The sequence below is a fragment of the Octopus sinensis genome, linkage group LG3 (assembly GCF_006345805.1).
Source record: "Octopus sinensis linkage group LG3, ASM634580v1, whole genome shotgun sequence".
Taxonomy (NCBI): Eukaryota; Metazoa; Mollusca; class Cephalopoda; order Octopoda; family Octopodidae; genus Octopus; species Octopus sinensis.
In genome coordinates, this window is record NC_042999.1 from 130599995 (window position 1) to 130614358 (window position 14364).

The 14364-nt window shown below is 36.1% G+C and overlaps 1 protein-coding gene across 2 annotated transcripts; it reads left to right on the plus strand.

Annotated features, from left to right (window-relative positions):
- Positions 1 to 859: 859 nt before the first annotated feature.
- On the plus strand, positions 860 to 14163 carry LOC115209642 (F-box only protein 22). Of its 2 annotated transcripts, XM_036501331.1 has the most exons (6): positions 2257 to 2365; positions 4298 to 4437; positions 5944 to 6076; positions 11110 to 11308; positions 12596 to 12920; positions 13234 to 14163. In XM_036501331.1, the coding sequence occupies exons 3-6, from the start codon at positions 6044 to 6046 to the stop codon at positions 13634 to 13636; spliced, it is 960 nt and encodes a 319-aa protein (XP_036357224.1). In that variant the 5' UTR covers positions 2257 to 2365; positions 4298 to 4437; positions 5944 to 6043; the 3' UTR covers positions 13637 to 14163. The 2 variants fall into 2 exon arrangements, with proteins under 2 accessions (XP_029633957.1, XP_036357224.1); XM_029778097.2 differs by lacking the exon at positions 4298 to 4437 and having other exon boundaries at positions 860 to 2365.
- Positions 14164 to 14364: the final 201 nt, after the last annotated feature.

Sequence of the window (14364 nt, forward strand, 5' to 3'; positions counted from 1 at the left end):
GAGGAAACTGATAAGGATGTTCTTCAGACATAGATATGATTCTCAGTTATCTGACAGTAGGTACAGGTGATGCAATATTGGTATTAAATGCACAGGTTGACAATTTCAAACAATATTCTCAATTCTTAGGTGTTTCTGTTTTATAGTTTACAGTCAATTTCTTTTTGTTTGAAATTGAAATGTATGCTTTAATGTGTTCTGGGGATCAGGTACAAACACTTGCAATCTTATGCTCAGGGCTGATGGGGGTTAAATGCTTGTCAGAATAATAGTTGAAAAGTTCTATCTGAGAGTAGTTCTGGAGAGGAATAATTAACTGTTTAGAAAGAGAGGCTGATGGGTTAAGGTGGGGTTGGTCAGAAAATATGAAGACATTACAGTATAGGAGTACAGAGGAAGAACACAGGGTAATAGTGTGCTGTTATGCACAGAGTAGAATCTCTAACTGGTCACTTGATCTGCTAGAAATAGCAGTCAAATCTCAAATTACACTGCATCTTGAAAAAGTAAGGGGACATACTAATGTAGCTTTGGATACATTATATCTTTAAAAAACTTGGGATAGTCTTAGTTTGAATGCTTTGATCATAAATCTTAGGGTTCACTGGGGGTTAAACGACAATGAATGGATAATCAATTATCTGTTATCAATAATTCAGCAGAACTCTTGAATAATTCAATAGATTCTTTTACCATTAGAGAATAATCTAATATTGGTTTCAAATTTTGGTACAAACCCAGCAATTTCAGGGAGGGGGATAAGTTGACTTCAAGGGAAAGAAAGGCAAAGTCGACCTCAGTAGAATTTGAACACAGAATGTAAAGACGAATGAAATGCTGCTTAGGTTTTTGCCAGGTGTGCTATTGATTCTGCCAGCTCACCACTTTAGCATAAGTCAATATTAAAATCCCTAGTTTTAATGAGGTTGAGAGTAATTGACTTAATAACATTGCAGTAACTTTTAGTGAGTATTATACAATTATTTTTAACTTTTTGTAAATTATGAAATTATGAATAGGTAATATATTTATGCAAGTGAAAGTGAATAAAATATTTTTTAAAGAAAACTTGACTGCTATTTCTAGCTAGTCCAGTCAATATGTAGATGCTCCCTCATTAGCTCACCTGTAAATCTGGTGGTGGTCACAGCAGAATTGAGAAAAGGGGAACTGTCAGAGCACAATAGTAGTAATTCCATTGTGGACTACAGTGTTAGGGTCTACTGAAGACGATTAATGTTGCTGCTATTTTTGTATGTGATCTGTATTGAGTAAGATGTTGCTTTTAGGATGGTGTTGTACAACTGTTTTGGTGGATTGTAGATATGTTTTTACGAAGCCGTTTGACCTGGTAGATATAGCAGGAAATTACTCTTAAATCATTTTTCACTGTTTGAAAATGGAGAGACAGTGGAGGGATAGTCAGAGTTTAGATCCTAAAGAAATGCGATGATCGCGGTTGGGACTCCTTACATCGTAGGTCAGCTGAGAAAAGTTTTGACCAGGGGTTAAACAATAACACAGGGACAAATATCTTCCTGACAATGCTAAAAGAACTACTTTGGGAGTTGACCTATTCACATTTTTGTCTTAAACTGTTGACATCTCGTACCATAACATATAAGCTAAAAATTTTATTTTATTTTCCCGTATGAATAAAATGAAGTGAAACTCTCCGAACTAATAATCTATGTTTAATCAAATACTTAAGCAAGCCATTCTAGGTATAATTTGTAATTTAGACAGCGGAAAACGTTTCAATAAACTTGTGCATATTTCTTCTGAGCACTCCTCATTTGCTAGAAATAGCCAAATCTTCTTCATACCACACCCTATTGTCTTTAAACAAGAACACATTGGATAATATTATCCTAGATATATTGAATCTGAAAGATAAAATATATGAGAAGGACACAAACTACAATGCCTTTTGCTCATAACGACTTCTTGATCAGAGCGCTGAAACAACAACTAATTACCATTTTGTCTGACCCAGTGAATGCGGAAACAGAATATAAACAAGTCAGATGTTTTAAAACAAATGACATAGTTCAGTGCGAACTATAGAGACCTGCTTTGTTTTAAAACCACAGTAATTTACTGTAACTGATATTTCGGAGAGATAAAACAAATCAAATCACGAAACATAGTGTTAATTTAAAAAACTTTTCACCAAGAACACTGTCGTACAGGTATCTCCTTTCGCGGACTTTATTCTTATTTTCTTTCCTCCACTGAAGAGCTCCAAAATGGTCGATTGCTCTAAAACGTGTAGTTCAGCGGGCTTTGTGCTTACCAAAATCCCTCTCATTACTAAGAAAGTCTTGTCTTTCCTTCCAGCGAAAACTCTTAACTCATGTGCAAGGTTTGTAATTATTAAATATTCAACATATCCTTTCTGTATCCGGTGATTATGTATATATTAGTACGAATTTTTATCCTCTTATTACAAATCATCTGGCTCCTGTGTCTTCCATGCGTGTACATTTAAAGCTCATATATTTTCCTTCCGGGTAAAATGATTGAGTTGTTTTACTCTCCACGAAAATATGGTTACAGGTTAATCAATATAGTTAGTTTACGGTTTGTTTCTCCAGTGTAATAATGTTTGGCGCGGTAAGTCTGCCTTTCATTTGTCGGTCTAAAATGAACTTGTCAACAACAAAACTTACAGTTGTCTATTATTTTTCTCTTTTAAATAACTTAAATTTACTCGGACAAAATTTTGTCAATTTCGTAAAGATATTCAGCTTTATAAAAATATATTTAGAAAAAAATTCGTTTGAAGTTGATAATAATAGAGACTCAGGCGGTAATCACATAGAAGAGCTGGAAAGTTATTAACTACATGACAAAACTCTGAATGAGCATACCTATGATCAAATCATTCCAACTATGACTATCCCATCTTAGTTTTGGATAATGCATCCAAGGTTACACTGTCTATTGTATCCTTTCTTTTCAAAGATGATAATGTGTGATTTGAGAGGAGGAAATTTGTTTATTATTTCTAGCAGTTCGAAGGGTTACGTTGATGCTTACTTCTCAGAGGCAGCGTTTCAAAGATAACCAATAATGTGGATCAGTGTAAAGTGAATTGGCATTGTGTTCTCAGACCAGTTACGTTAAAGAGGAGACAAATATCAATCTTACTGTACAAAATCTATCTATCTATCGATAGAAAGATAGATACGGCCGGTCTCTGAGTTTTTCAGATTTATGATTTACTGACGACACACACACACGTAAGGCGCATAACTCAGTGGTTAGAGTGTCGGACTCACAATCATGAGGTAATGAGTTCGACGCAAGACACCTTATTTCATGTTGCTCCAGTTCATTCAGCTGTAGAATTGAGTGGCGACGTCACTAGAGCCAAGCTGTATTTCCTTTTGGCTTAGATAACATCAGTGGCGTGAAGAAGGGAGGCTGGTATGCATGGGCGACTGCTGGTCTTCCATAAAGTGTCGTCTGGACTTGTGCTTCAGAGGTAACTTTCTAGGTGCAATCTCATGGTCATTCATGACCGAAGGGGGTCTTTACCTTTATATGCTGGCATTGGTTGGATGGTTTAACCAGGACTGGTAAGCTGAAGGTCTGCACCAGACTCTGGTCTGATTTGACATGGATTCTATGGCTGGATGTCCTTCCCAATGCCAACCACTTCGAGAGTGTAATGGGTGCTTTTACTTGCCACTGGCGCATGTGCCAGTTGCATGACATCAGTATCCACCACGACTACAATTTCACTTGGCTTGATGGGTCTTCTACTCAAGCATGGCATATTGCCAAAAGTCTCGGTCATTTTTCATTGCCTCCGTGAGGCCCAGTGGTGGCAATGACAAATGTCAGAGACCTTTAGCTGCCTCAGATGCTGCTTCACTCTCAGGTGAACTAATAGACACTTGTAGAAGGAAAAGTAGGAAGGGTCAGAGTAATTTTCTTGACCTACACATGAATCTATAAGGAAGGGAAGAGAAAATGGAGATAAATAAATTGCATGCTGAGCAAACAACTGGACTGCAGTGTGTTAGGTATGAAAAATATTATTTTCTTAGGTATGTTAAGGCCTATTACATAAAACTGTGTACATGACACCAGCAAATACATAATTTAATCTATACATTATCCATGCTGGTGAAAAATTAGTTGTAAAGATGTCAGTTTAATTCCTAAATTTTATGTTTAAAATATTTTAAATGTAAATTTTCTTTTTAGTATGCATAGTTTTGATATAACCCTATATTTCTGTGATACATTATTTAAAATCTATTTTTTTCCATGCTTGTATTTGTAGACGAGCTTTTGTTGCAGCAATTGTTTTTATAACTGTATACTCTTCTTACTGCCAACCAGTAACCTGTGAATTCAGGAATGTAAATATGGATGGGGAACTGAATTTCATTGACCACATTACTTAATTGTTATCTTTTGATGGTAATGTGAATATTGTTGTCAGTTTAAATGAAAATTCAATTTCATACTGTATTGTAAACTATCCTCATTGGTTGATATTTAACATTCATATCATTGATAAAATGTCTGAAGTTTTGAAATGAATTATCTATAAGAGTTAGTAACCTGAAAAATTATCGTTTTAATAAATATGATATTGATATATTTTAATTAGACTTGACATCAATTTTTGTTGAAAATGAATAGAGCTGATTGAAGCACTGTGTGCATATTATTGATAATTTAATTTATTAGCCTTAACGAATGAAAGCTAAAGTAACTCCGAGAATTAAATAGCAAACTAGAAAAGTTAAATCATTCAGTTTAGTTTTCATTGTCTTGACTGATACTACCACTCTAAAGTGGTTTTCCTATTAAAGTCCACTAGGACCGAATTCAGGGCATTTTTCTTTATCCCTCTCAGATTCATAACATCCATTATTACTCCACTTTCAGTCAATAAGCTTAATCTATACATTTCCTTTTAAAATGATTCAATAACAAGGTTTACTGAATAGCTAGTTATTTGTTGTGTTTACAAGTATTACTAGTTATAATAATAATAATAAACATTGTGTACAGTGCTCAGGTGCACTACAACTCATCTAAAGTGCATATATAATCAGGTGTAGTTTCGACGGATTTCGGAAAGCATGAGGGCCTTAAAGGATGCAGTGTCATGGCAGTCAACAACTGACGCAGGCAGTTTATTCCATGCTTCAGCAACTCTGAGCGTGAAGAAATATTTCCGAAAGTCATGGGAGCTATGTTGTTTTCTGACTTTGTAGGCATGTCCACGTGTGTTAGACACATGGAGATCAAAAAGGTGTTCAGTGTTGTTATTGGTGAGGTGGTTGACAATTTTGTGGGCTTTTACCAAGTCCGTCGCCAGACGCCGGAGCTTCAGTGAATCCATGCCCAGGGAAACAAGGCGCTCAGAATATTGTAGGTGTCTGATGGAGGGTATGCGTTTGGTTGCACGTCTCTGAACAGATTCCAGGAGGTCAATGTTCTGAGTTACCATAACCTTCAATGTAATTAATGTCAGAGTCTACAATTTGAACAGCCATTGTCACTATCACATATTTTGCTGTCAAATGTTAACAGTTATACACATCGTTTTCACTAATGATAAAAGGCATTCAAACTATTGACCATCCATTTTTTTATTTATAAATAATGTAACCCAGACTACACTGAGCAAAGTGTACTTATTTTAGATTGTTAGATATAAGATTGATATGGCTTCTGTTTCTAGCAAGTCCATTGACCATATAGAGACTCCCTCATTAGCTCTAGTTATACATGTATCAGTTGTATTATAACTTTCTGTTTATATTTTAATTCTAACCAGACTACTCAGCTACTTCTCTCTTTAGAGCCCCAGTTTAATATAGTCGTCAATTATAAGGAATCTAATTGATGGATAATAAAATTAATTTTATGAATACATTCTATCTTCCTTTGGTATTTGTTTCAAATTTTCAGAGTTTGCAAAAGTTGGAATTTTGTTGCTGAGCAGATAAAGAGAAAACGTCAGAAGCTTAGCTGGAATTTTTATGTCTGTGAAGAAGATGAGAACAATGATATGCTTGCAACAGAGATCAGAAACTTATTTCAAGTAAGTGTAAAACTGTTGATGGTAATGACAGAGCACAAAACTATTATACGGGGTAAATAAATTAAATTTTTCTCTACAATCTGTAATTCACTTTGGAATGAGCAGCTAACCATAAAACCTCCCCATTAATTGATCCCAGGGAATTTTTCATCTCTCTGAGAGTTGATAAAAATTAAGTACCAGTAAGTACTAGGGATGATACCATAGATTGCTCCCCGTCCCCTCAAAATTGTTGACCTTGTAACTAAATCAGAAACACTAGGCGCAGGAGTGGCTGTGTGGTAAGTAGCTTGTTTACCAACCACATGGTTCCGGGTTCAGTCCCACTGCGTGGCACCTTGGGTAAGTGTCTTCTACTATAGCTTCGGGCCGACCAAAGCCTTGTGAGTGGATTTGGTAGATGGAAACCGAAAGAAGCCTGTCATATATATGTATATATATATATATATGTGTGTCTGTGTTTGTCCCCCTAGCATTGCTTGACAACCGATGCTGGTGTGTTTATGTCCCCGTTACTTAGCGGTTCGGCAAAAGAGACCGATAAAATAAGTACTGGGCTTACAAAAGAATAAGTCCTGGGGTCAATTTGCTCGATTAAAGGCAGTGCTTCAGCATGGCCGCAGTCAAATGACTGAAACAAGTAAAAGAGAGAGTATTCTTTAGCTTCTATAGGTTTTGACCTTTTAATTTTTTTTAAAGCCAGACATTGACTAGACATAGGAGTTATAGTTTGTTATTAACACAATAAAACAATAATATAAGAACTATCAGGTCATTAAGAGTGAAATGTCCAATTTTGAACTGAAAGTTTATTTTACTTTATCTCAACAAAAAGCAATGCAGTATGCGCCTAAATTATCAACACAATTTTGCCATTTTATCAGTAGCTTATTTATACCGGCAGCGAAGAATTCTGGAGGACAAGAGTTGATGAAATCATGAAAGGCCGTTTTTGCATCTTCTTCAGATTTGAAGTTTTTTCCTTGCAAAATGTTGTCTAATTCCTGGAAAATATGATAATCAGTTGGTGCAAGGTCTGGTGGACATGGTGGATGTAACTTGAGTAGCGTTCTTTGTGCAACATGTGGAAAAGAATTATCCTGTCTCTATTGACCAATCTCAGTTGTTTAATTGCAAGTTCACAGTTTATCCAAGTGGTTGATGTATACATCTGTTGTAATTCACTTACCAGGTTTCATGAAGCAGTAGTGGATGACACCATCACTGGACCACCAAACAGATGCCATTAGCTTTTTTTGGTGAATATTCTTTTTTGGATTGTGTTTTGGCACTTCATCTCTATCCAACCACTGTGCAGAATGTTTGCTATTGTTGAAAAGAATCCATTTTTCATCACATAACAATATGATGCTAAAATGGTTTGCTTTTATGCCGTGACAGCAAAGAACAGCAAGTTTCAAGATGACGTGTCATTTGATGCTTGTTTAGTTTGTGTGGTACCCACTTGTCCAGCTTCTTTACCTTGCCGATTTGTTTTAGACGGTCCAATATAGTTGGAATCGAAACATCCAACCTTGCTGCTACTCACGCATAGTTTGAGATGTATCCACTTCCACTGCAGTATCCAGCACATCATTATCGACCTTGGTCTCAGGTCTGACACGGGGCTGATTTTCAAGAGTAAAGTCACCAGACCAGAACTTCTCAAACCATCGACGTACAGTGCACTCATTCGCCACATCTTCATCAAACACCTCATTGATGTTTCGAGCTGTCTGGGATGCATTGGTTCCATGACGGAACTTATATTCATAAACTACATCAATCTTTTGTCTATCCATGGGTTCACAAAAATTGATTTACAAGAGAAAGCTCAATGTTTTAAAATGTGTAATGATACTTGGAATAATGTAATTCTAGTTGCCCCTAAGAAGACAGTAGTTAAAACTGGAATATCTTTAACCAGAGGGAACCCGTGGAAGAGGTAGACCCAGGAAAACCTGGGACGAGGTGGTGAAGCACGACCTTCGGACGTTAGGTCTCACCATGGAAATGACTAGAGACCGAGACCTATGGAAGTATGCTGTGCGTGAGAAGACCCGGCAAGACTAGTGAAGCCATAATCCATGGCCCCTACCTGGGACGTAGTCAGTCCACCTGTGCATACCTTCCTTCTTGTGACACTTGTGAAGACCTGTTGAGGCAAGTGAGAATCGAATCAAATCGAACCAAATCAAAATAGATGTACATCAATGGAATTTGTACCCTTGTGGTACCAGTGCCGTGGCACATAAGAAAACCACCCGAACGTGCTGAGGGCACGTAACAAACACCATCCGAGCGTGGCCGTCAGCCAGCCTCGTCTGGCACCTGTGTCGGTGGCACATAAAAAACACCATCCGAGCGTGGCCGTCAGCCAGCCTCGTCTGGCACCTGTGTCGGTGGCACATAAAAAACACCATCCGAGAGTGGCTGTCAGCCAGCCTCGTCTGGCACCTGTGTCGGTGGCACATAAAAAACACCATCCGAGCGTGGCCGTCTGCCAGCGTCGTCTGGCACCTGTGTCGGTGGCACATAAAATCACCCACTACACTCTCGGAGTGGTTGGCGTTAGGAAGGGCATCCAGCTGTAGAAACACTGCCAGATCTGACTGGCCTGGTGCAGCCTTCGGGCTTGCCAGACCCCAGTTGAACCGTCCAACCCATGCTAGCATGGAAAGCGGACGTTAAACGATGATGATGATGATGATGATCTCAAGGCTAATAATGCAGTATTCTTTGTTCTAACAAGACGCGGTTGGACTGAACCTGGAATCATGTGGTTGGAAAGCAAGCTTCTTACCACACAGCTATGCCTGCACTTGTGTGTGTGTGTATACACACACACACACATATTTATATATCTATATACACATGCACATATATTTAAATAGCTCACAGATGAGATCCAAAGGTTTACCATACAGAAGACACTGAGTAGTACTCAAAAGATTCAAACTTAGACTCCGATGCCTTTACAGGGGATCATTCCATAAAGTAAAGAAAGGCTATAAGAGGGAACGAGTTGAGTGGGTATAGTGGCAATTATTTGGATGAACAAATTAGACACATCAATTATATTAAAAACTTTAAATACATCAAATGCAAAATATGTATATACGTATACATGCAAAACGAGAGAAAGCAAAAGGTGGAAACTTTCAAATGATGAACTTTTATGTATAAATATACAGATATTTATATTAATACGTCCATCCTACACAGAGTACAAATAACAGAAAATTAATTTTCCCTATAAATGACACCCATGTTGTAAATGACAAAATAGTTTTCCTCAACATCTTTGTGGTACACATCAGCTAATTGTTTCTCTATTTGTACATCATATCATTGTACTGAATAAGTCACCATCATTACCAGCTTCCTCATAATAGTGTCTTATCCACCCTGTAGAAATATTTGACAATCTAAATATATACAAAAAAAACACAGGATGTGTGTCTGTCATGTTGTTAAAACTTGAGATCCACCAAACCGATTTTAATGAAATTTTACACATGCATTACATGGAGTGTCATGGGCCCAAAAAATTAGCAACTTCTCACCTAATGCGGGCCTAGATGCAGATAAACTGCATTTTTTAAAGCATTTTTGCAGTGTTAAGGCCCTTAACTTGAAGAGTATCCAGTTGCTTTCCTCCAAATTTGCAATAAACATTAATCAGGTTCCTCGAATTGCTGTTGACTAAAAGAAAATTCCAACACCGACTGTGTCCCCTCCCCCCGCAGATTAATCAGATTTGAGTTTACTGCACTGGGTTTTATCTTTGATTTAGGCCATTTTCCAGCGATAAAATATTGACACTACTTATGCATTATAAGTAACATGTAATATTTCACGAAAACCTTTTTGTCCAATTTGGCAGAGGAAATGAAAACATTAAAATTTTTGTTGGTGCCCTGTTGATGCTTCATGTTACTATCCTGCACACTACTGGGCCATGTGCATGTGTGTGTGCAGCTGGGTAGAGGCACAACAAACCATTCATCCATTCTCCAGAAGTACCCGGCAGCATGTCTCATCCATGTCTGAACTATATAATGCAAAATGTTCATTCAAAAATCAAACTGCTATTGTGACTGTTTATTTTATTTTCATTCCTGTTGGACCCCTCTTTTATGTCCATGACAGCTTTTTTTCAATTTGGCAGCAATCATTTTCTTTACCTCCATCCTTAAGATGGAGCAATCATTTAGCTGAGCTTAAAGAACACATTCAGTCAGCAGTGCAGGAGCTAACACCTGAAATGCTTCAAAATGTGCTTCACAACTCTAAGGAGAGATTTGAAGCATGCAGGGATACAGACATGCTGAAAATTTTCAATAAAAGTTTGATGTAAGATTTATAAATCTTTTTGTTTTGGCAATAAACATAAAATTCTGTCAGTTTTTTAAAAATTTCATTGAAACAGAGAGTTAATTCTGGAACACCCTGTATGGTGTAGCATTGTTAGTTGTTGTGTTGCTCAAGTAAATATTAAGATCAAAGGTCTTCTTGCTGTAAGCATGCCATCTTTTTATTAAGCATTTTGTATCAAGGGGTATATTATCCAAAATGTATCTCTCCTTTATAGGGGTGGCTGTGTGGTTGAGAAGTTTGCTTTCCAACCATGTCACCTTGAGTTCAGTCCCAATTCTCTCATTACAGCTCTGTGCCAACCAAAGCCTTGTGTATTATATAATTGCCATTACTGTATTGATGTATAAAATAACATCTCACTTATTATTGTCATATAATAAACAAACAGAAGTTTGTGTATGAAATTGATCTTTTTCTACTTCAATTATTTCATGTTTTTTTCTTATAAAATACACACTTACAGGAGGAGTAAATCTCTCTCTATATATATATATAATAACACTTTGAATGTGACTCCCAAAAAAGAGTAGAAGTAATTACCCGATCAACAATGGGTATTATTGCCAGTATATAAATATAGAAGAACAGTTGGTAAATTTTATTATCATACATACTGTAAATAATGTTTTTTACCATTTTCCTCTTTCTTTCAGGAGATATGGCATGAACCGGTTAACTTCATTGGCTTCTGTTCATCAACTTTATTTGACGAGCCACTCAAAATCCCAAGCAATCACATGACCCGCTTCCATAGAACTGCTAAACGTATGCGTTTGGATATTGGTAACTTTCTAAAGCAATTATTACCCAGTTTTTGTAATTTTCTTGCTATATCTGCTGATGGTGTTGTAGGTGAGTAAAGCAATTATTATCTAAATTAGCTCATTAACTCTTTTACTGCAGAAATCAGATATTACACTTCTATATTTAAGAGATGAGGAATTATGTACGTTATTTACATTATTTGCAATTGATGGATATTTATCCTCCAGCCTTCATCAGGTGTCTTGGGGAAATTTCGAACCTGGGTTTTCATTCCTAAGGTATTTTTCGATGTTATTATTATTATTCAAAAGCATACTCTCCACTCCAGTTATGAAGAAAAGAGAGGATGAAACCGGTAAACTGTCCACAGTCTGTCTACCCTATGTGAAAGGCCTCTCCGAAAAGATACAAAAGATATGCGGGCCATATGTCATCAGGACAATATTCAAAAGTAATACAACACTTCGCAAATATCTCCTTCGAGTAAAACCACCAATAGAAGAGAATATGACCAAGAACTGCATGTACTTCATCCCATGCAGCTGTAATAGGTTATACAAAGGCGAAACATGCCGTCCCCTCAAAGTAAGGGTAGAGGAACATCACAGAGCTGTGACACGGGAAGATATTGATAAATCGGGTATAGCTGATCATGTATGGAAAAATGGAGACCACCTGTGGGATGAAGTTAAAATAATAGACAGAGAACACCACTGGAAAATATGAAAACCAAAAGAAACAGCACATATGCTAGAATACAACAACATCCTAAGCAGACTGAGTGCAGATATGAATAGCATATGGGAACCGGTATTAAGTAAGGATAGGAGAATATTAGATTTATAAGCCCTAAAATTCACTCCATAATTGCCCACGGGCATATGGTGTAGTGGTTAAAAGCATGGGCTGCTAACCCCAAGATTCCGAGTTCAACTCCAGGCAGTGACCTGAATAATAATAATAATAACATCGAAAAATACCTTAGGAATGAGAACCCAGGTTTGAAATTTCCCCAAGATAACTGATGAAGGCTGGAGGGTCTATCAGCCGAAACGTGTTAACAACAAACAAGATGAGGACAAGTATCCATCAATAAATAATGTAAATGAAATCAGATATATCCACTCAAAATTTCATTTCCCTTAATTGCAGAAAGCAGTTTTGTATACCAATCTTTTATATTTTGGAATGTCATATTTTGCAGAAAATATAAATTCTATTTTTTGGTAGATAGTTAACATCATTACTGGAATAAACATGAAATTTAATTTTGCAGTGAAAGGGTTTAATGCTTTCATGACTTGTTTTTTATTTATTTTTTTAAAATTCGTTTATTGCTATCAAATTTCTTCTGTTGTCTTTTGTCTTACATAGGAACAAATTCTGAAGCCAACAAATCATTTGAGATTGAAAATAAAAAATCCTTGTCTTTCCTACTTATTCCTAAACTGGAAAATTTACAAATTCACAGTTTTACTATTGACATCCACACATATACCACACAGGTCGATGATATTTTAGGACCAGGAACTAATCACATTCCTGAAGATGTAAAAGCTATTCTGTATTTTTGCAATGAACCCCTCTGTCCACCAGATATAGGCTACACATTAATGCAATACTTCCCTGAATCTGTTCTTGTTGGAGGATTTGTTGATAATCTGATTTGTCCTCAGAAATGTTTAAATGATTCTGGAGGGTGAGTGATATATATTTTTTATTCCTAATTCATTTATGTTTAACCCTTTTGTTACCATATTTTCATTGAAATATACTGTTTTTGTTTGAATTAATTTTGATAATGATGAAGAATTTAGTAAAATTTAGTAGAATTTATTAAACTCAACTTTGGAATTGATCTGATTTCTTTAGTTTTAGACTATCTTGGCTACATCCTATATATATATATATTTCAATATATCTTGTTTTAAAGAACACATCAATGCTGGATGATTAATATAACTTGTTGACAAGTATTCTGAATTAAATTTGTTTTTCTTTTTTAATTGTAGTCAGTCTGATCCCTCTCTGCTCTGCATTGCATTCAGTGGTGCACGTCTGCGAGTTGCATCTGTTCTCATAGAGGAACACATCAACAGTAAAGAAGAAGTTGAAGCCAACATACGTAAGTTGAAAAACTGCAAACTTCCTGAGGAACAGAGCTTTGCTTTCATGTTCACTTGTATTGGCCGTGGATTCCATCACTATGGTGTTTCTAACGTTGAGTCAGCTGTTTTCCGACAGTTTTTCCCTAAAACTCCTCTGGTTGGATTTTTTGGAACAGGAGAAGTAGGTTTCACTCATCTTCCCAGTGAAGGAAACGTTTGTGAAAATGGTAAAGTGGACAACAATCGGACTTTACCCAAACTCTACCATACATATACAACCATAATATGTTTACTTTCTGTAGTTTGACAAAGGACCTTTTTATGAGAGATGACAATATAAAAGTATATTGATGGAGGACACATGAGGTTGTTTGTGTTTATATTTATTATATAAATGCAAGTGGATGTTTGTAAACACATGTTTAATCAGCAATTGTTTTGATAGCTTCTACATTTAATCCCTTATGAACAGGATTTTTCTAAAATATGACATCTAACAACAGTGGGCTATCAACAACTTGACTATCTATTGGTCCTTCCAATCATAAATTTGTAAGTACCAACTTCTGATTCTCCATATATGAATCTATATCTTGCTAATGGTAGTAAATTGCTACTTGTCAGAGACTAACTGCTGGGACTTAGTTACTATTATATGTTTACAGTGTGCTTATTTAAACATGTAATGTCCTTCATTAATTACAGAATGCTCAATTGGTTTGTATTTCTGATTCATGAATTAGAAATATTGCAGTATTGATGTATATATTATATATATTGCAATGTTGTGTGTATAGTCAGATTAGTCATGTACAATTTCTTTCTATACACTCACAGTTAAAAAAAACTGAAAAATGATACTTTTAAATAACAGTTGTCAAAATTAAAAAGGAAATTAAAATGATGTATAAAGGTGGTTTTCAAAATCTATTTAGCATGTTTTCCTTGCCTTTTGTTTACTTTCAATGTATAAATCGGTTATCAGATCAACTGAAGTTGATGATAAGCAAAAATGTCTTTGTGACACTTTTGTTT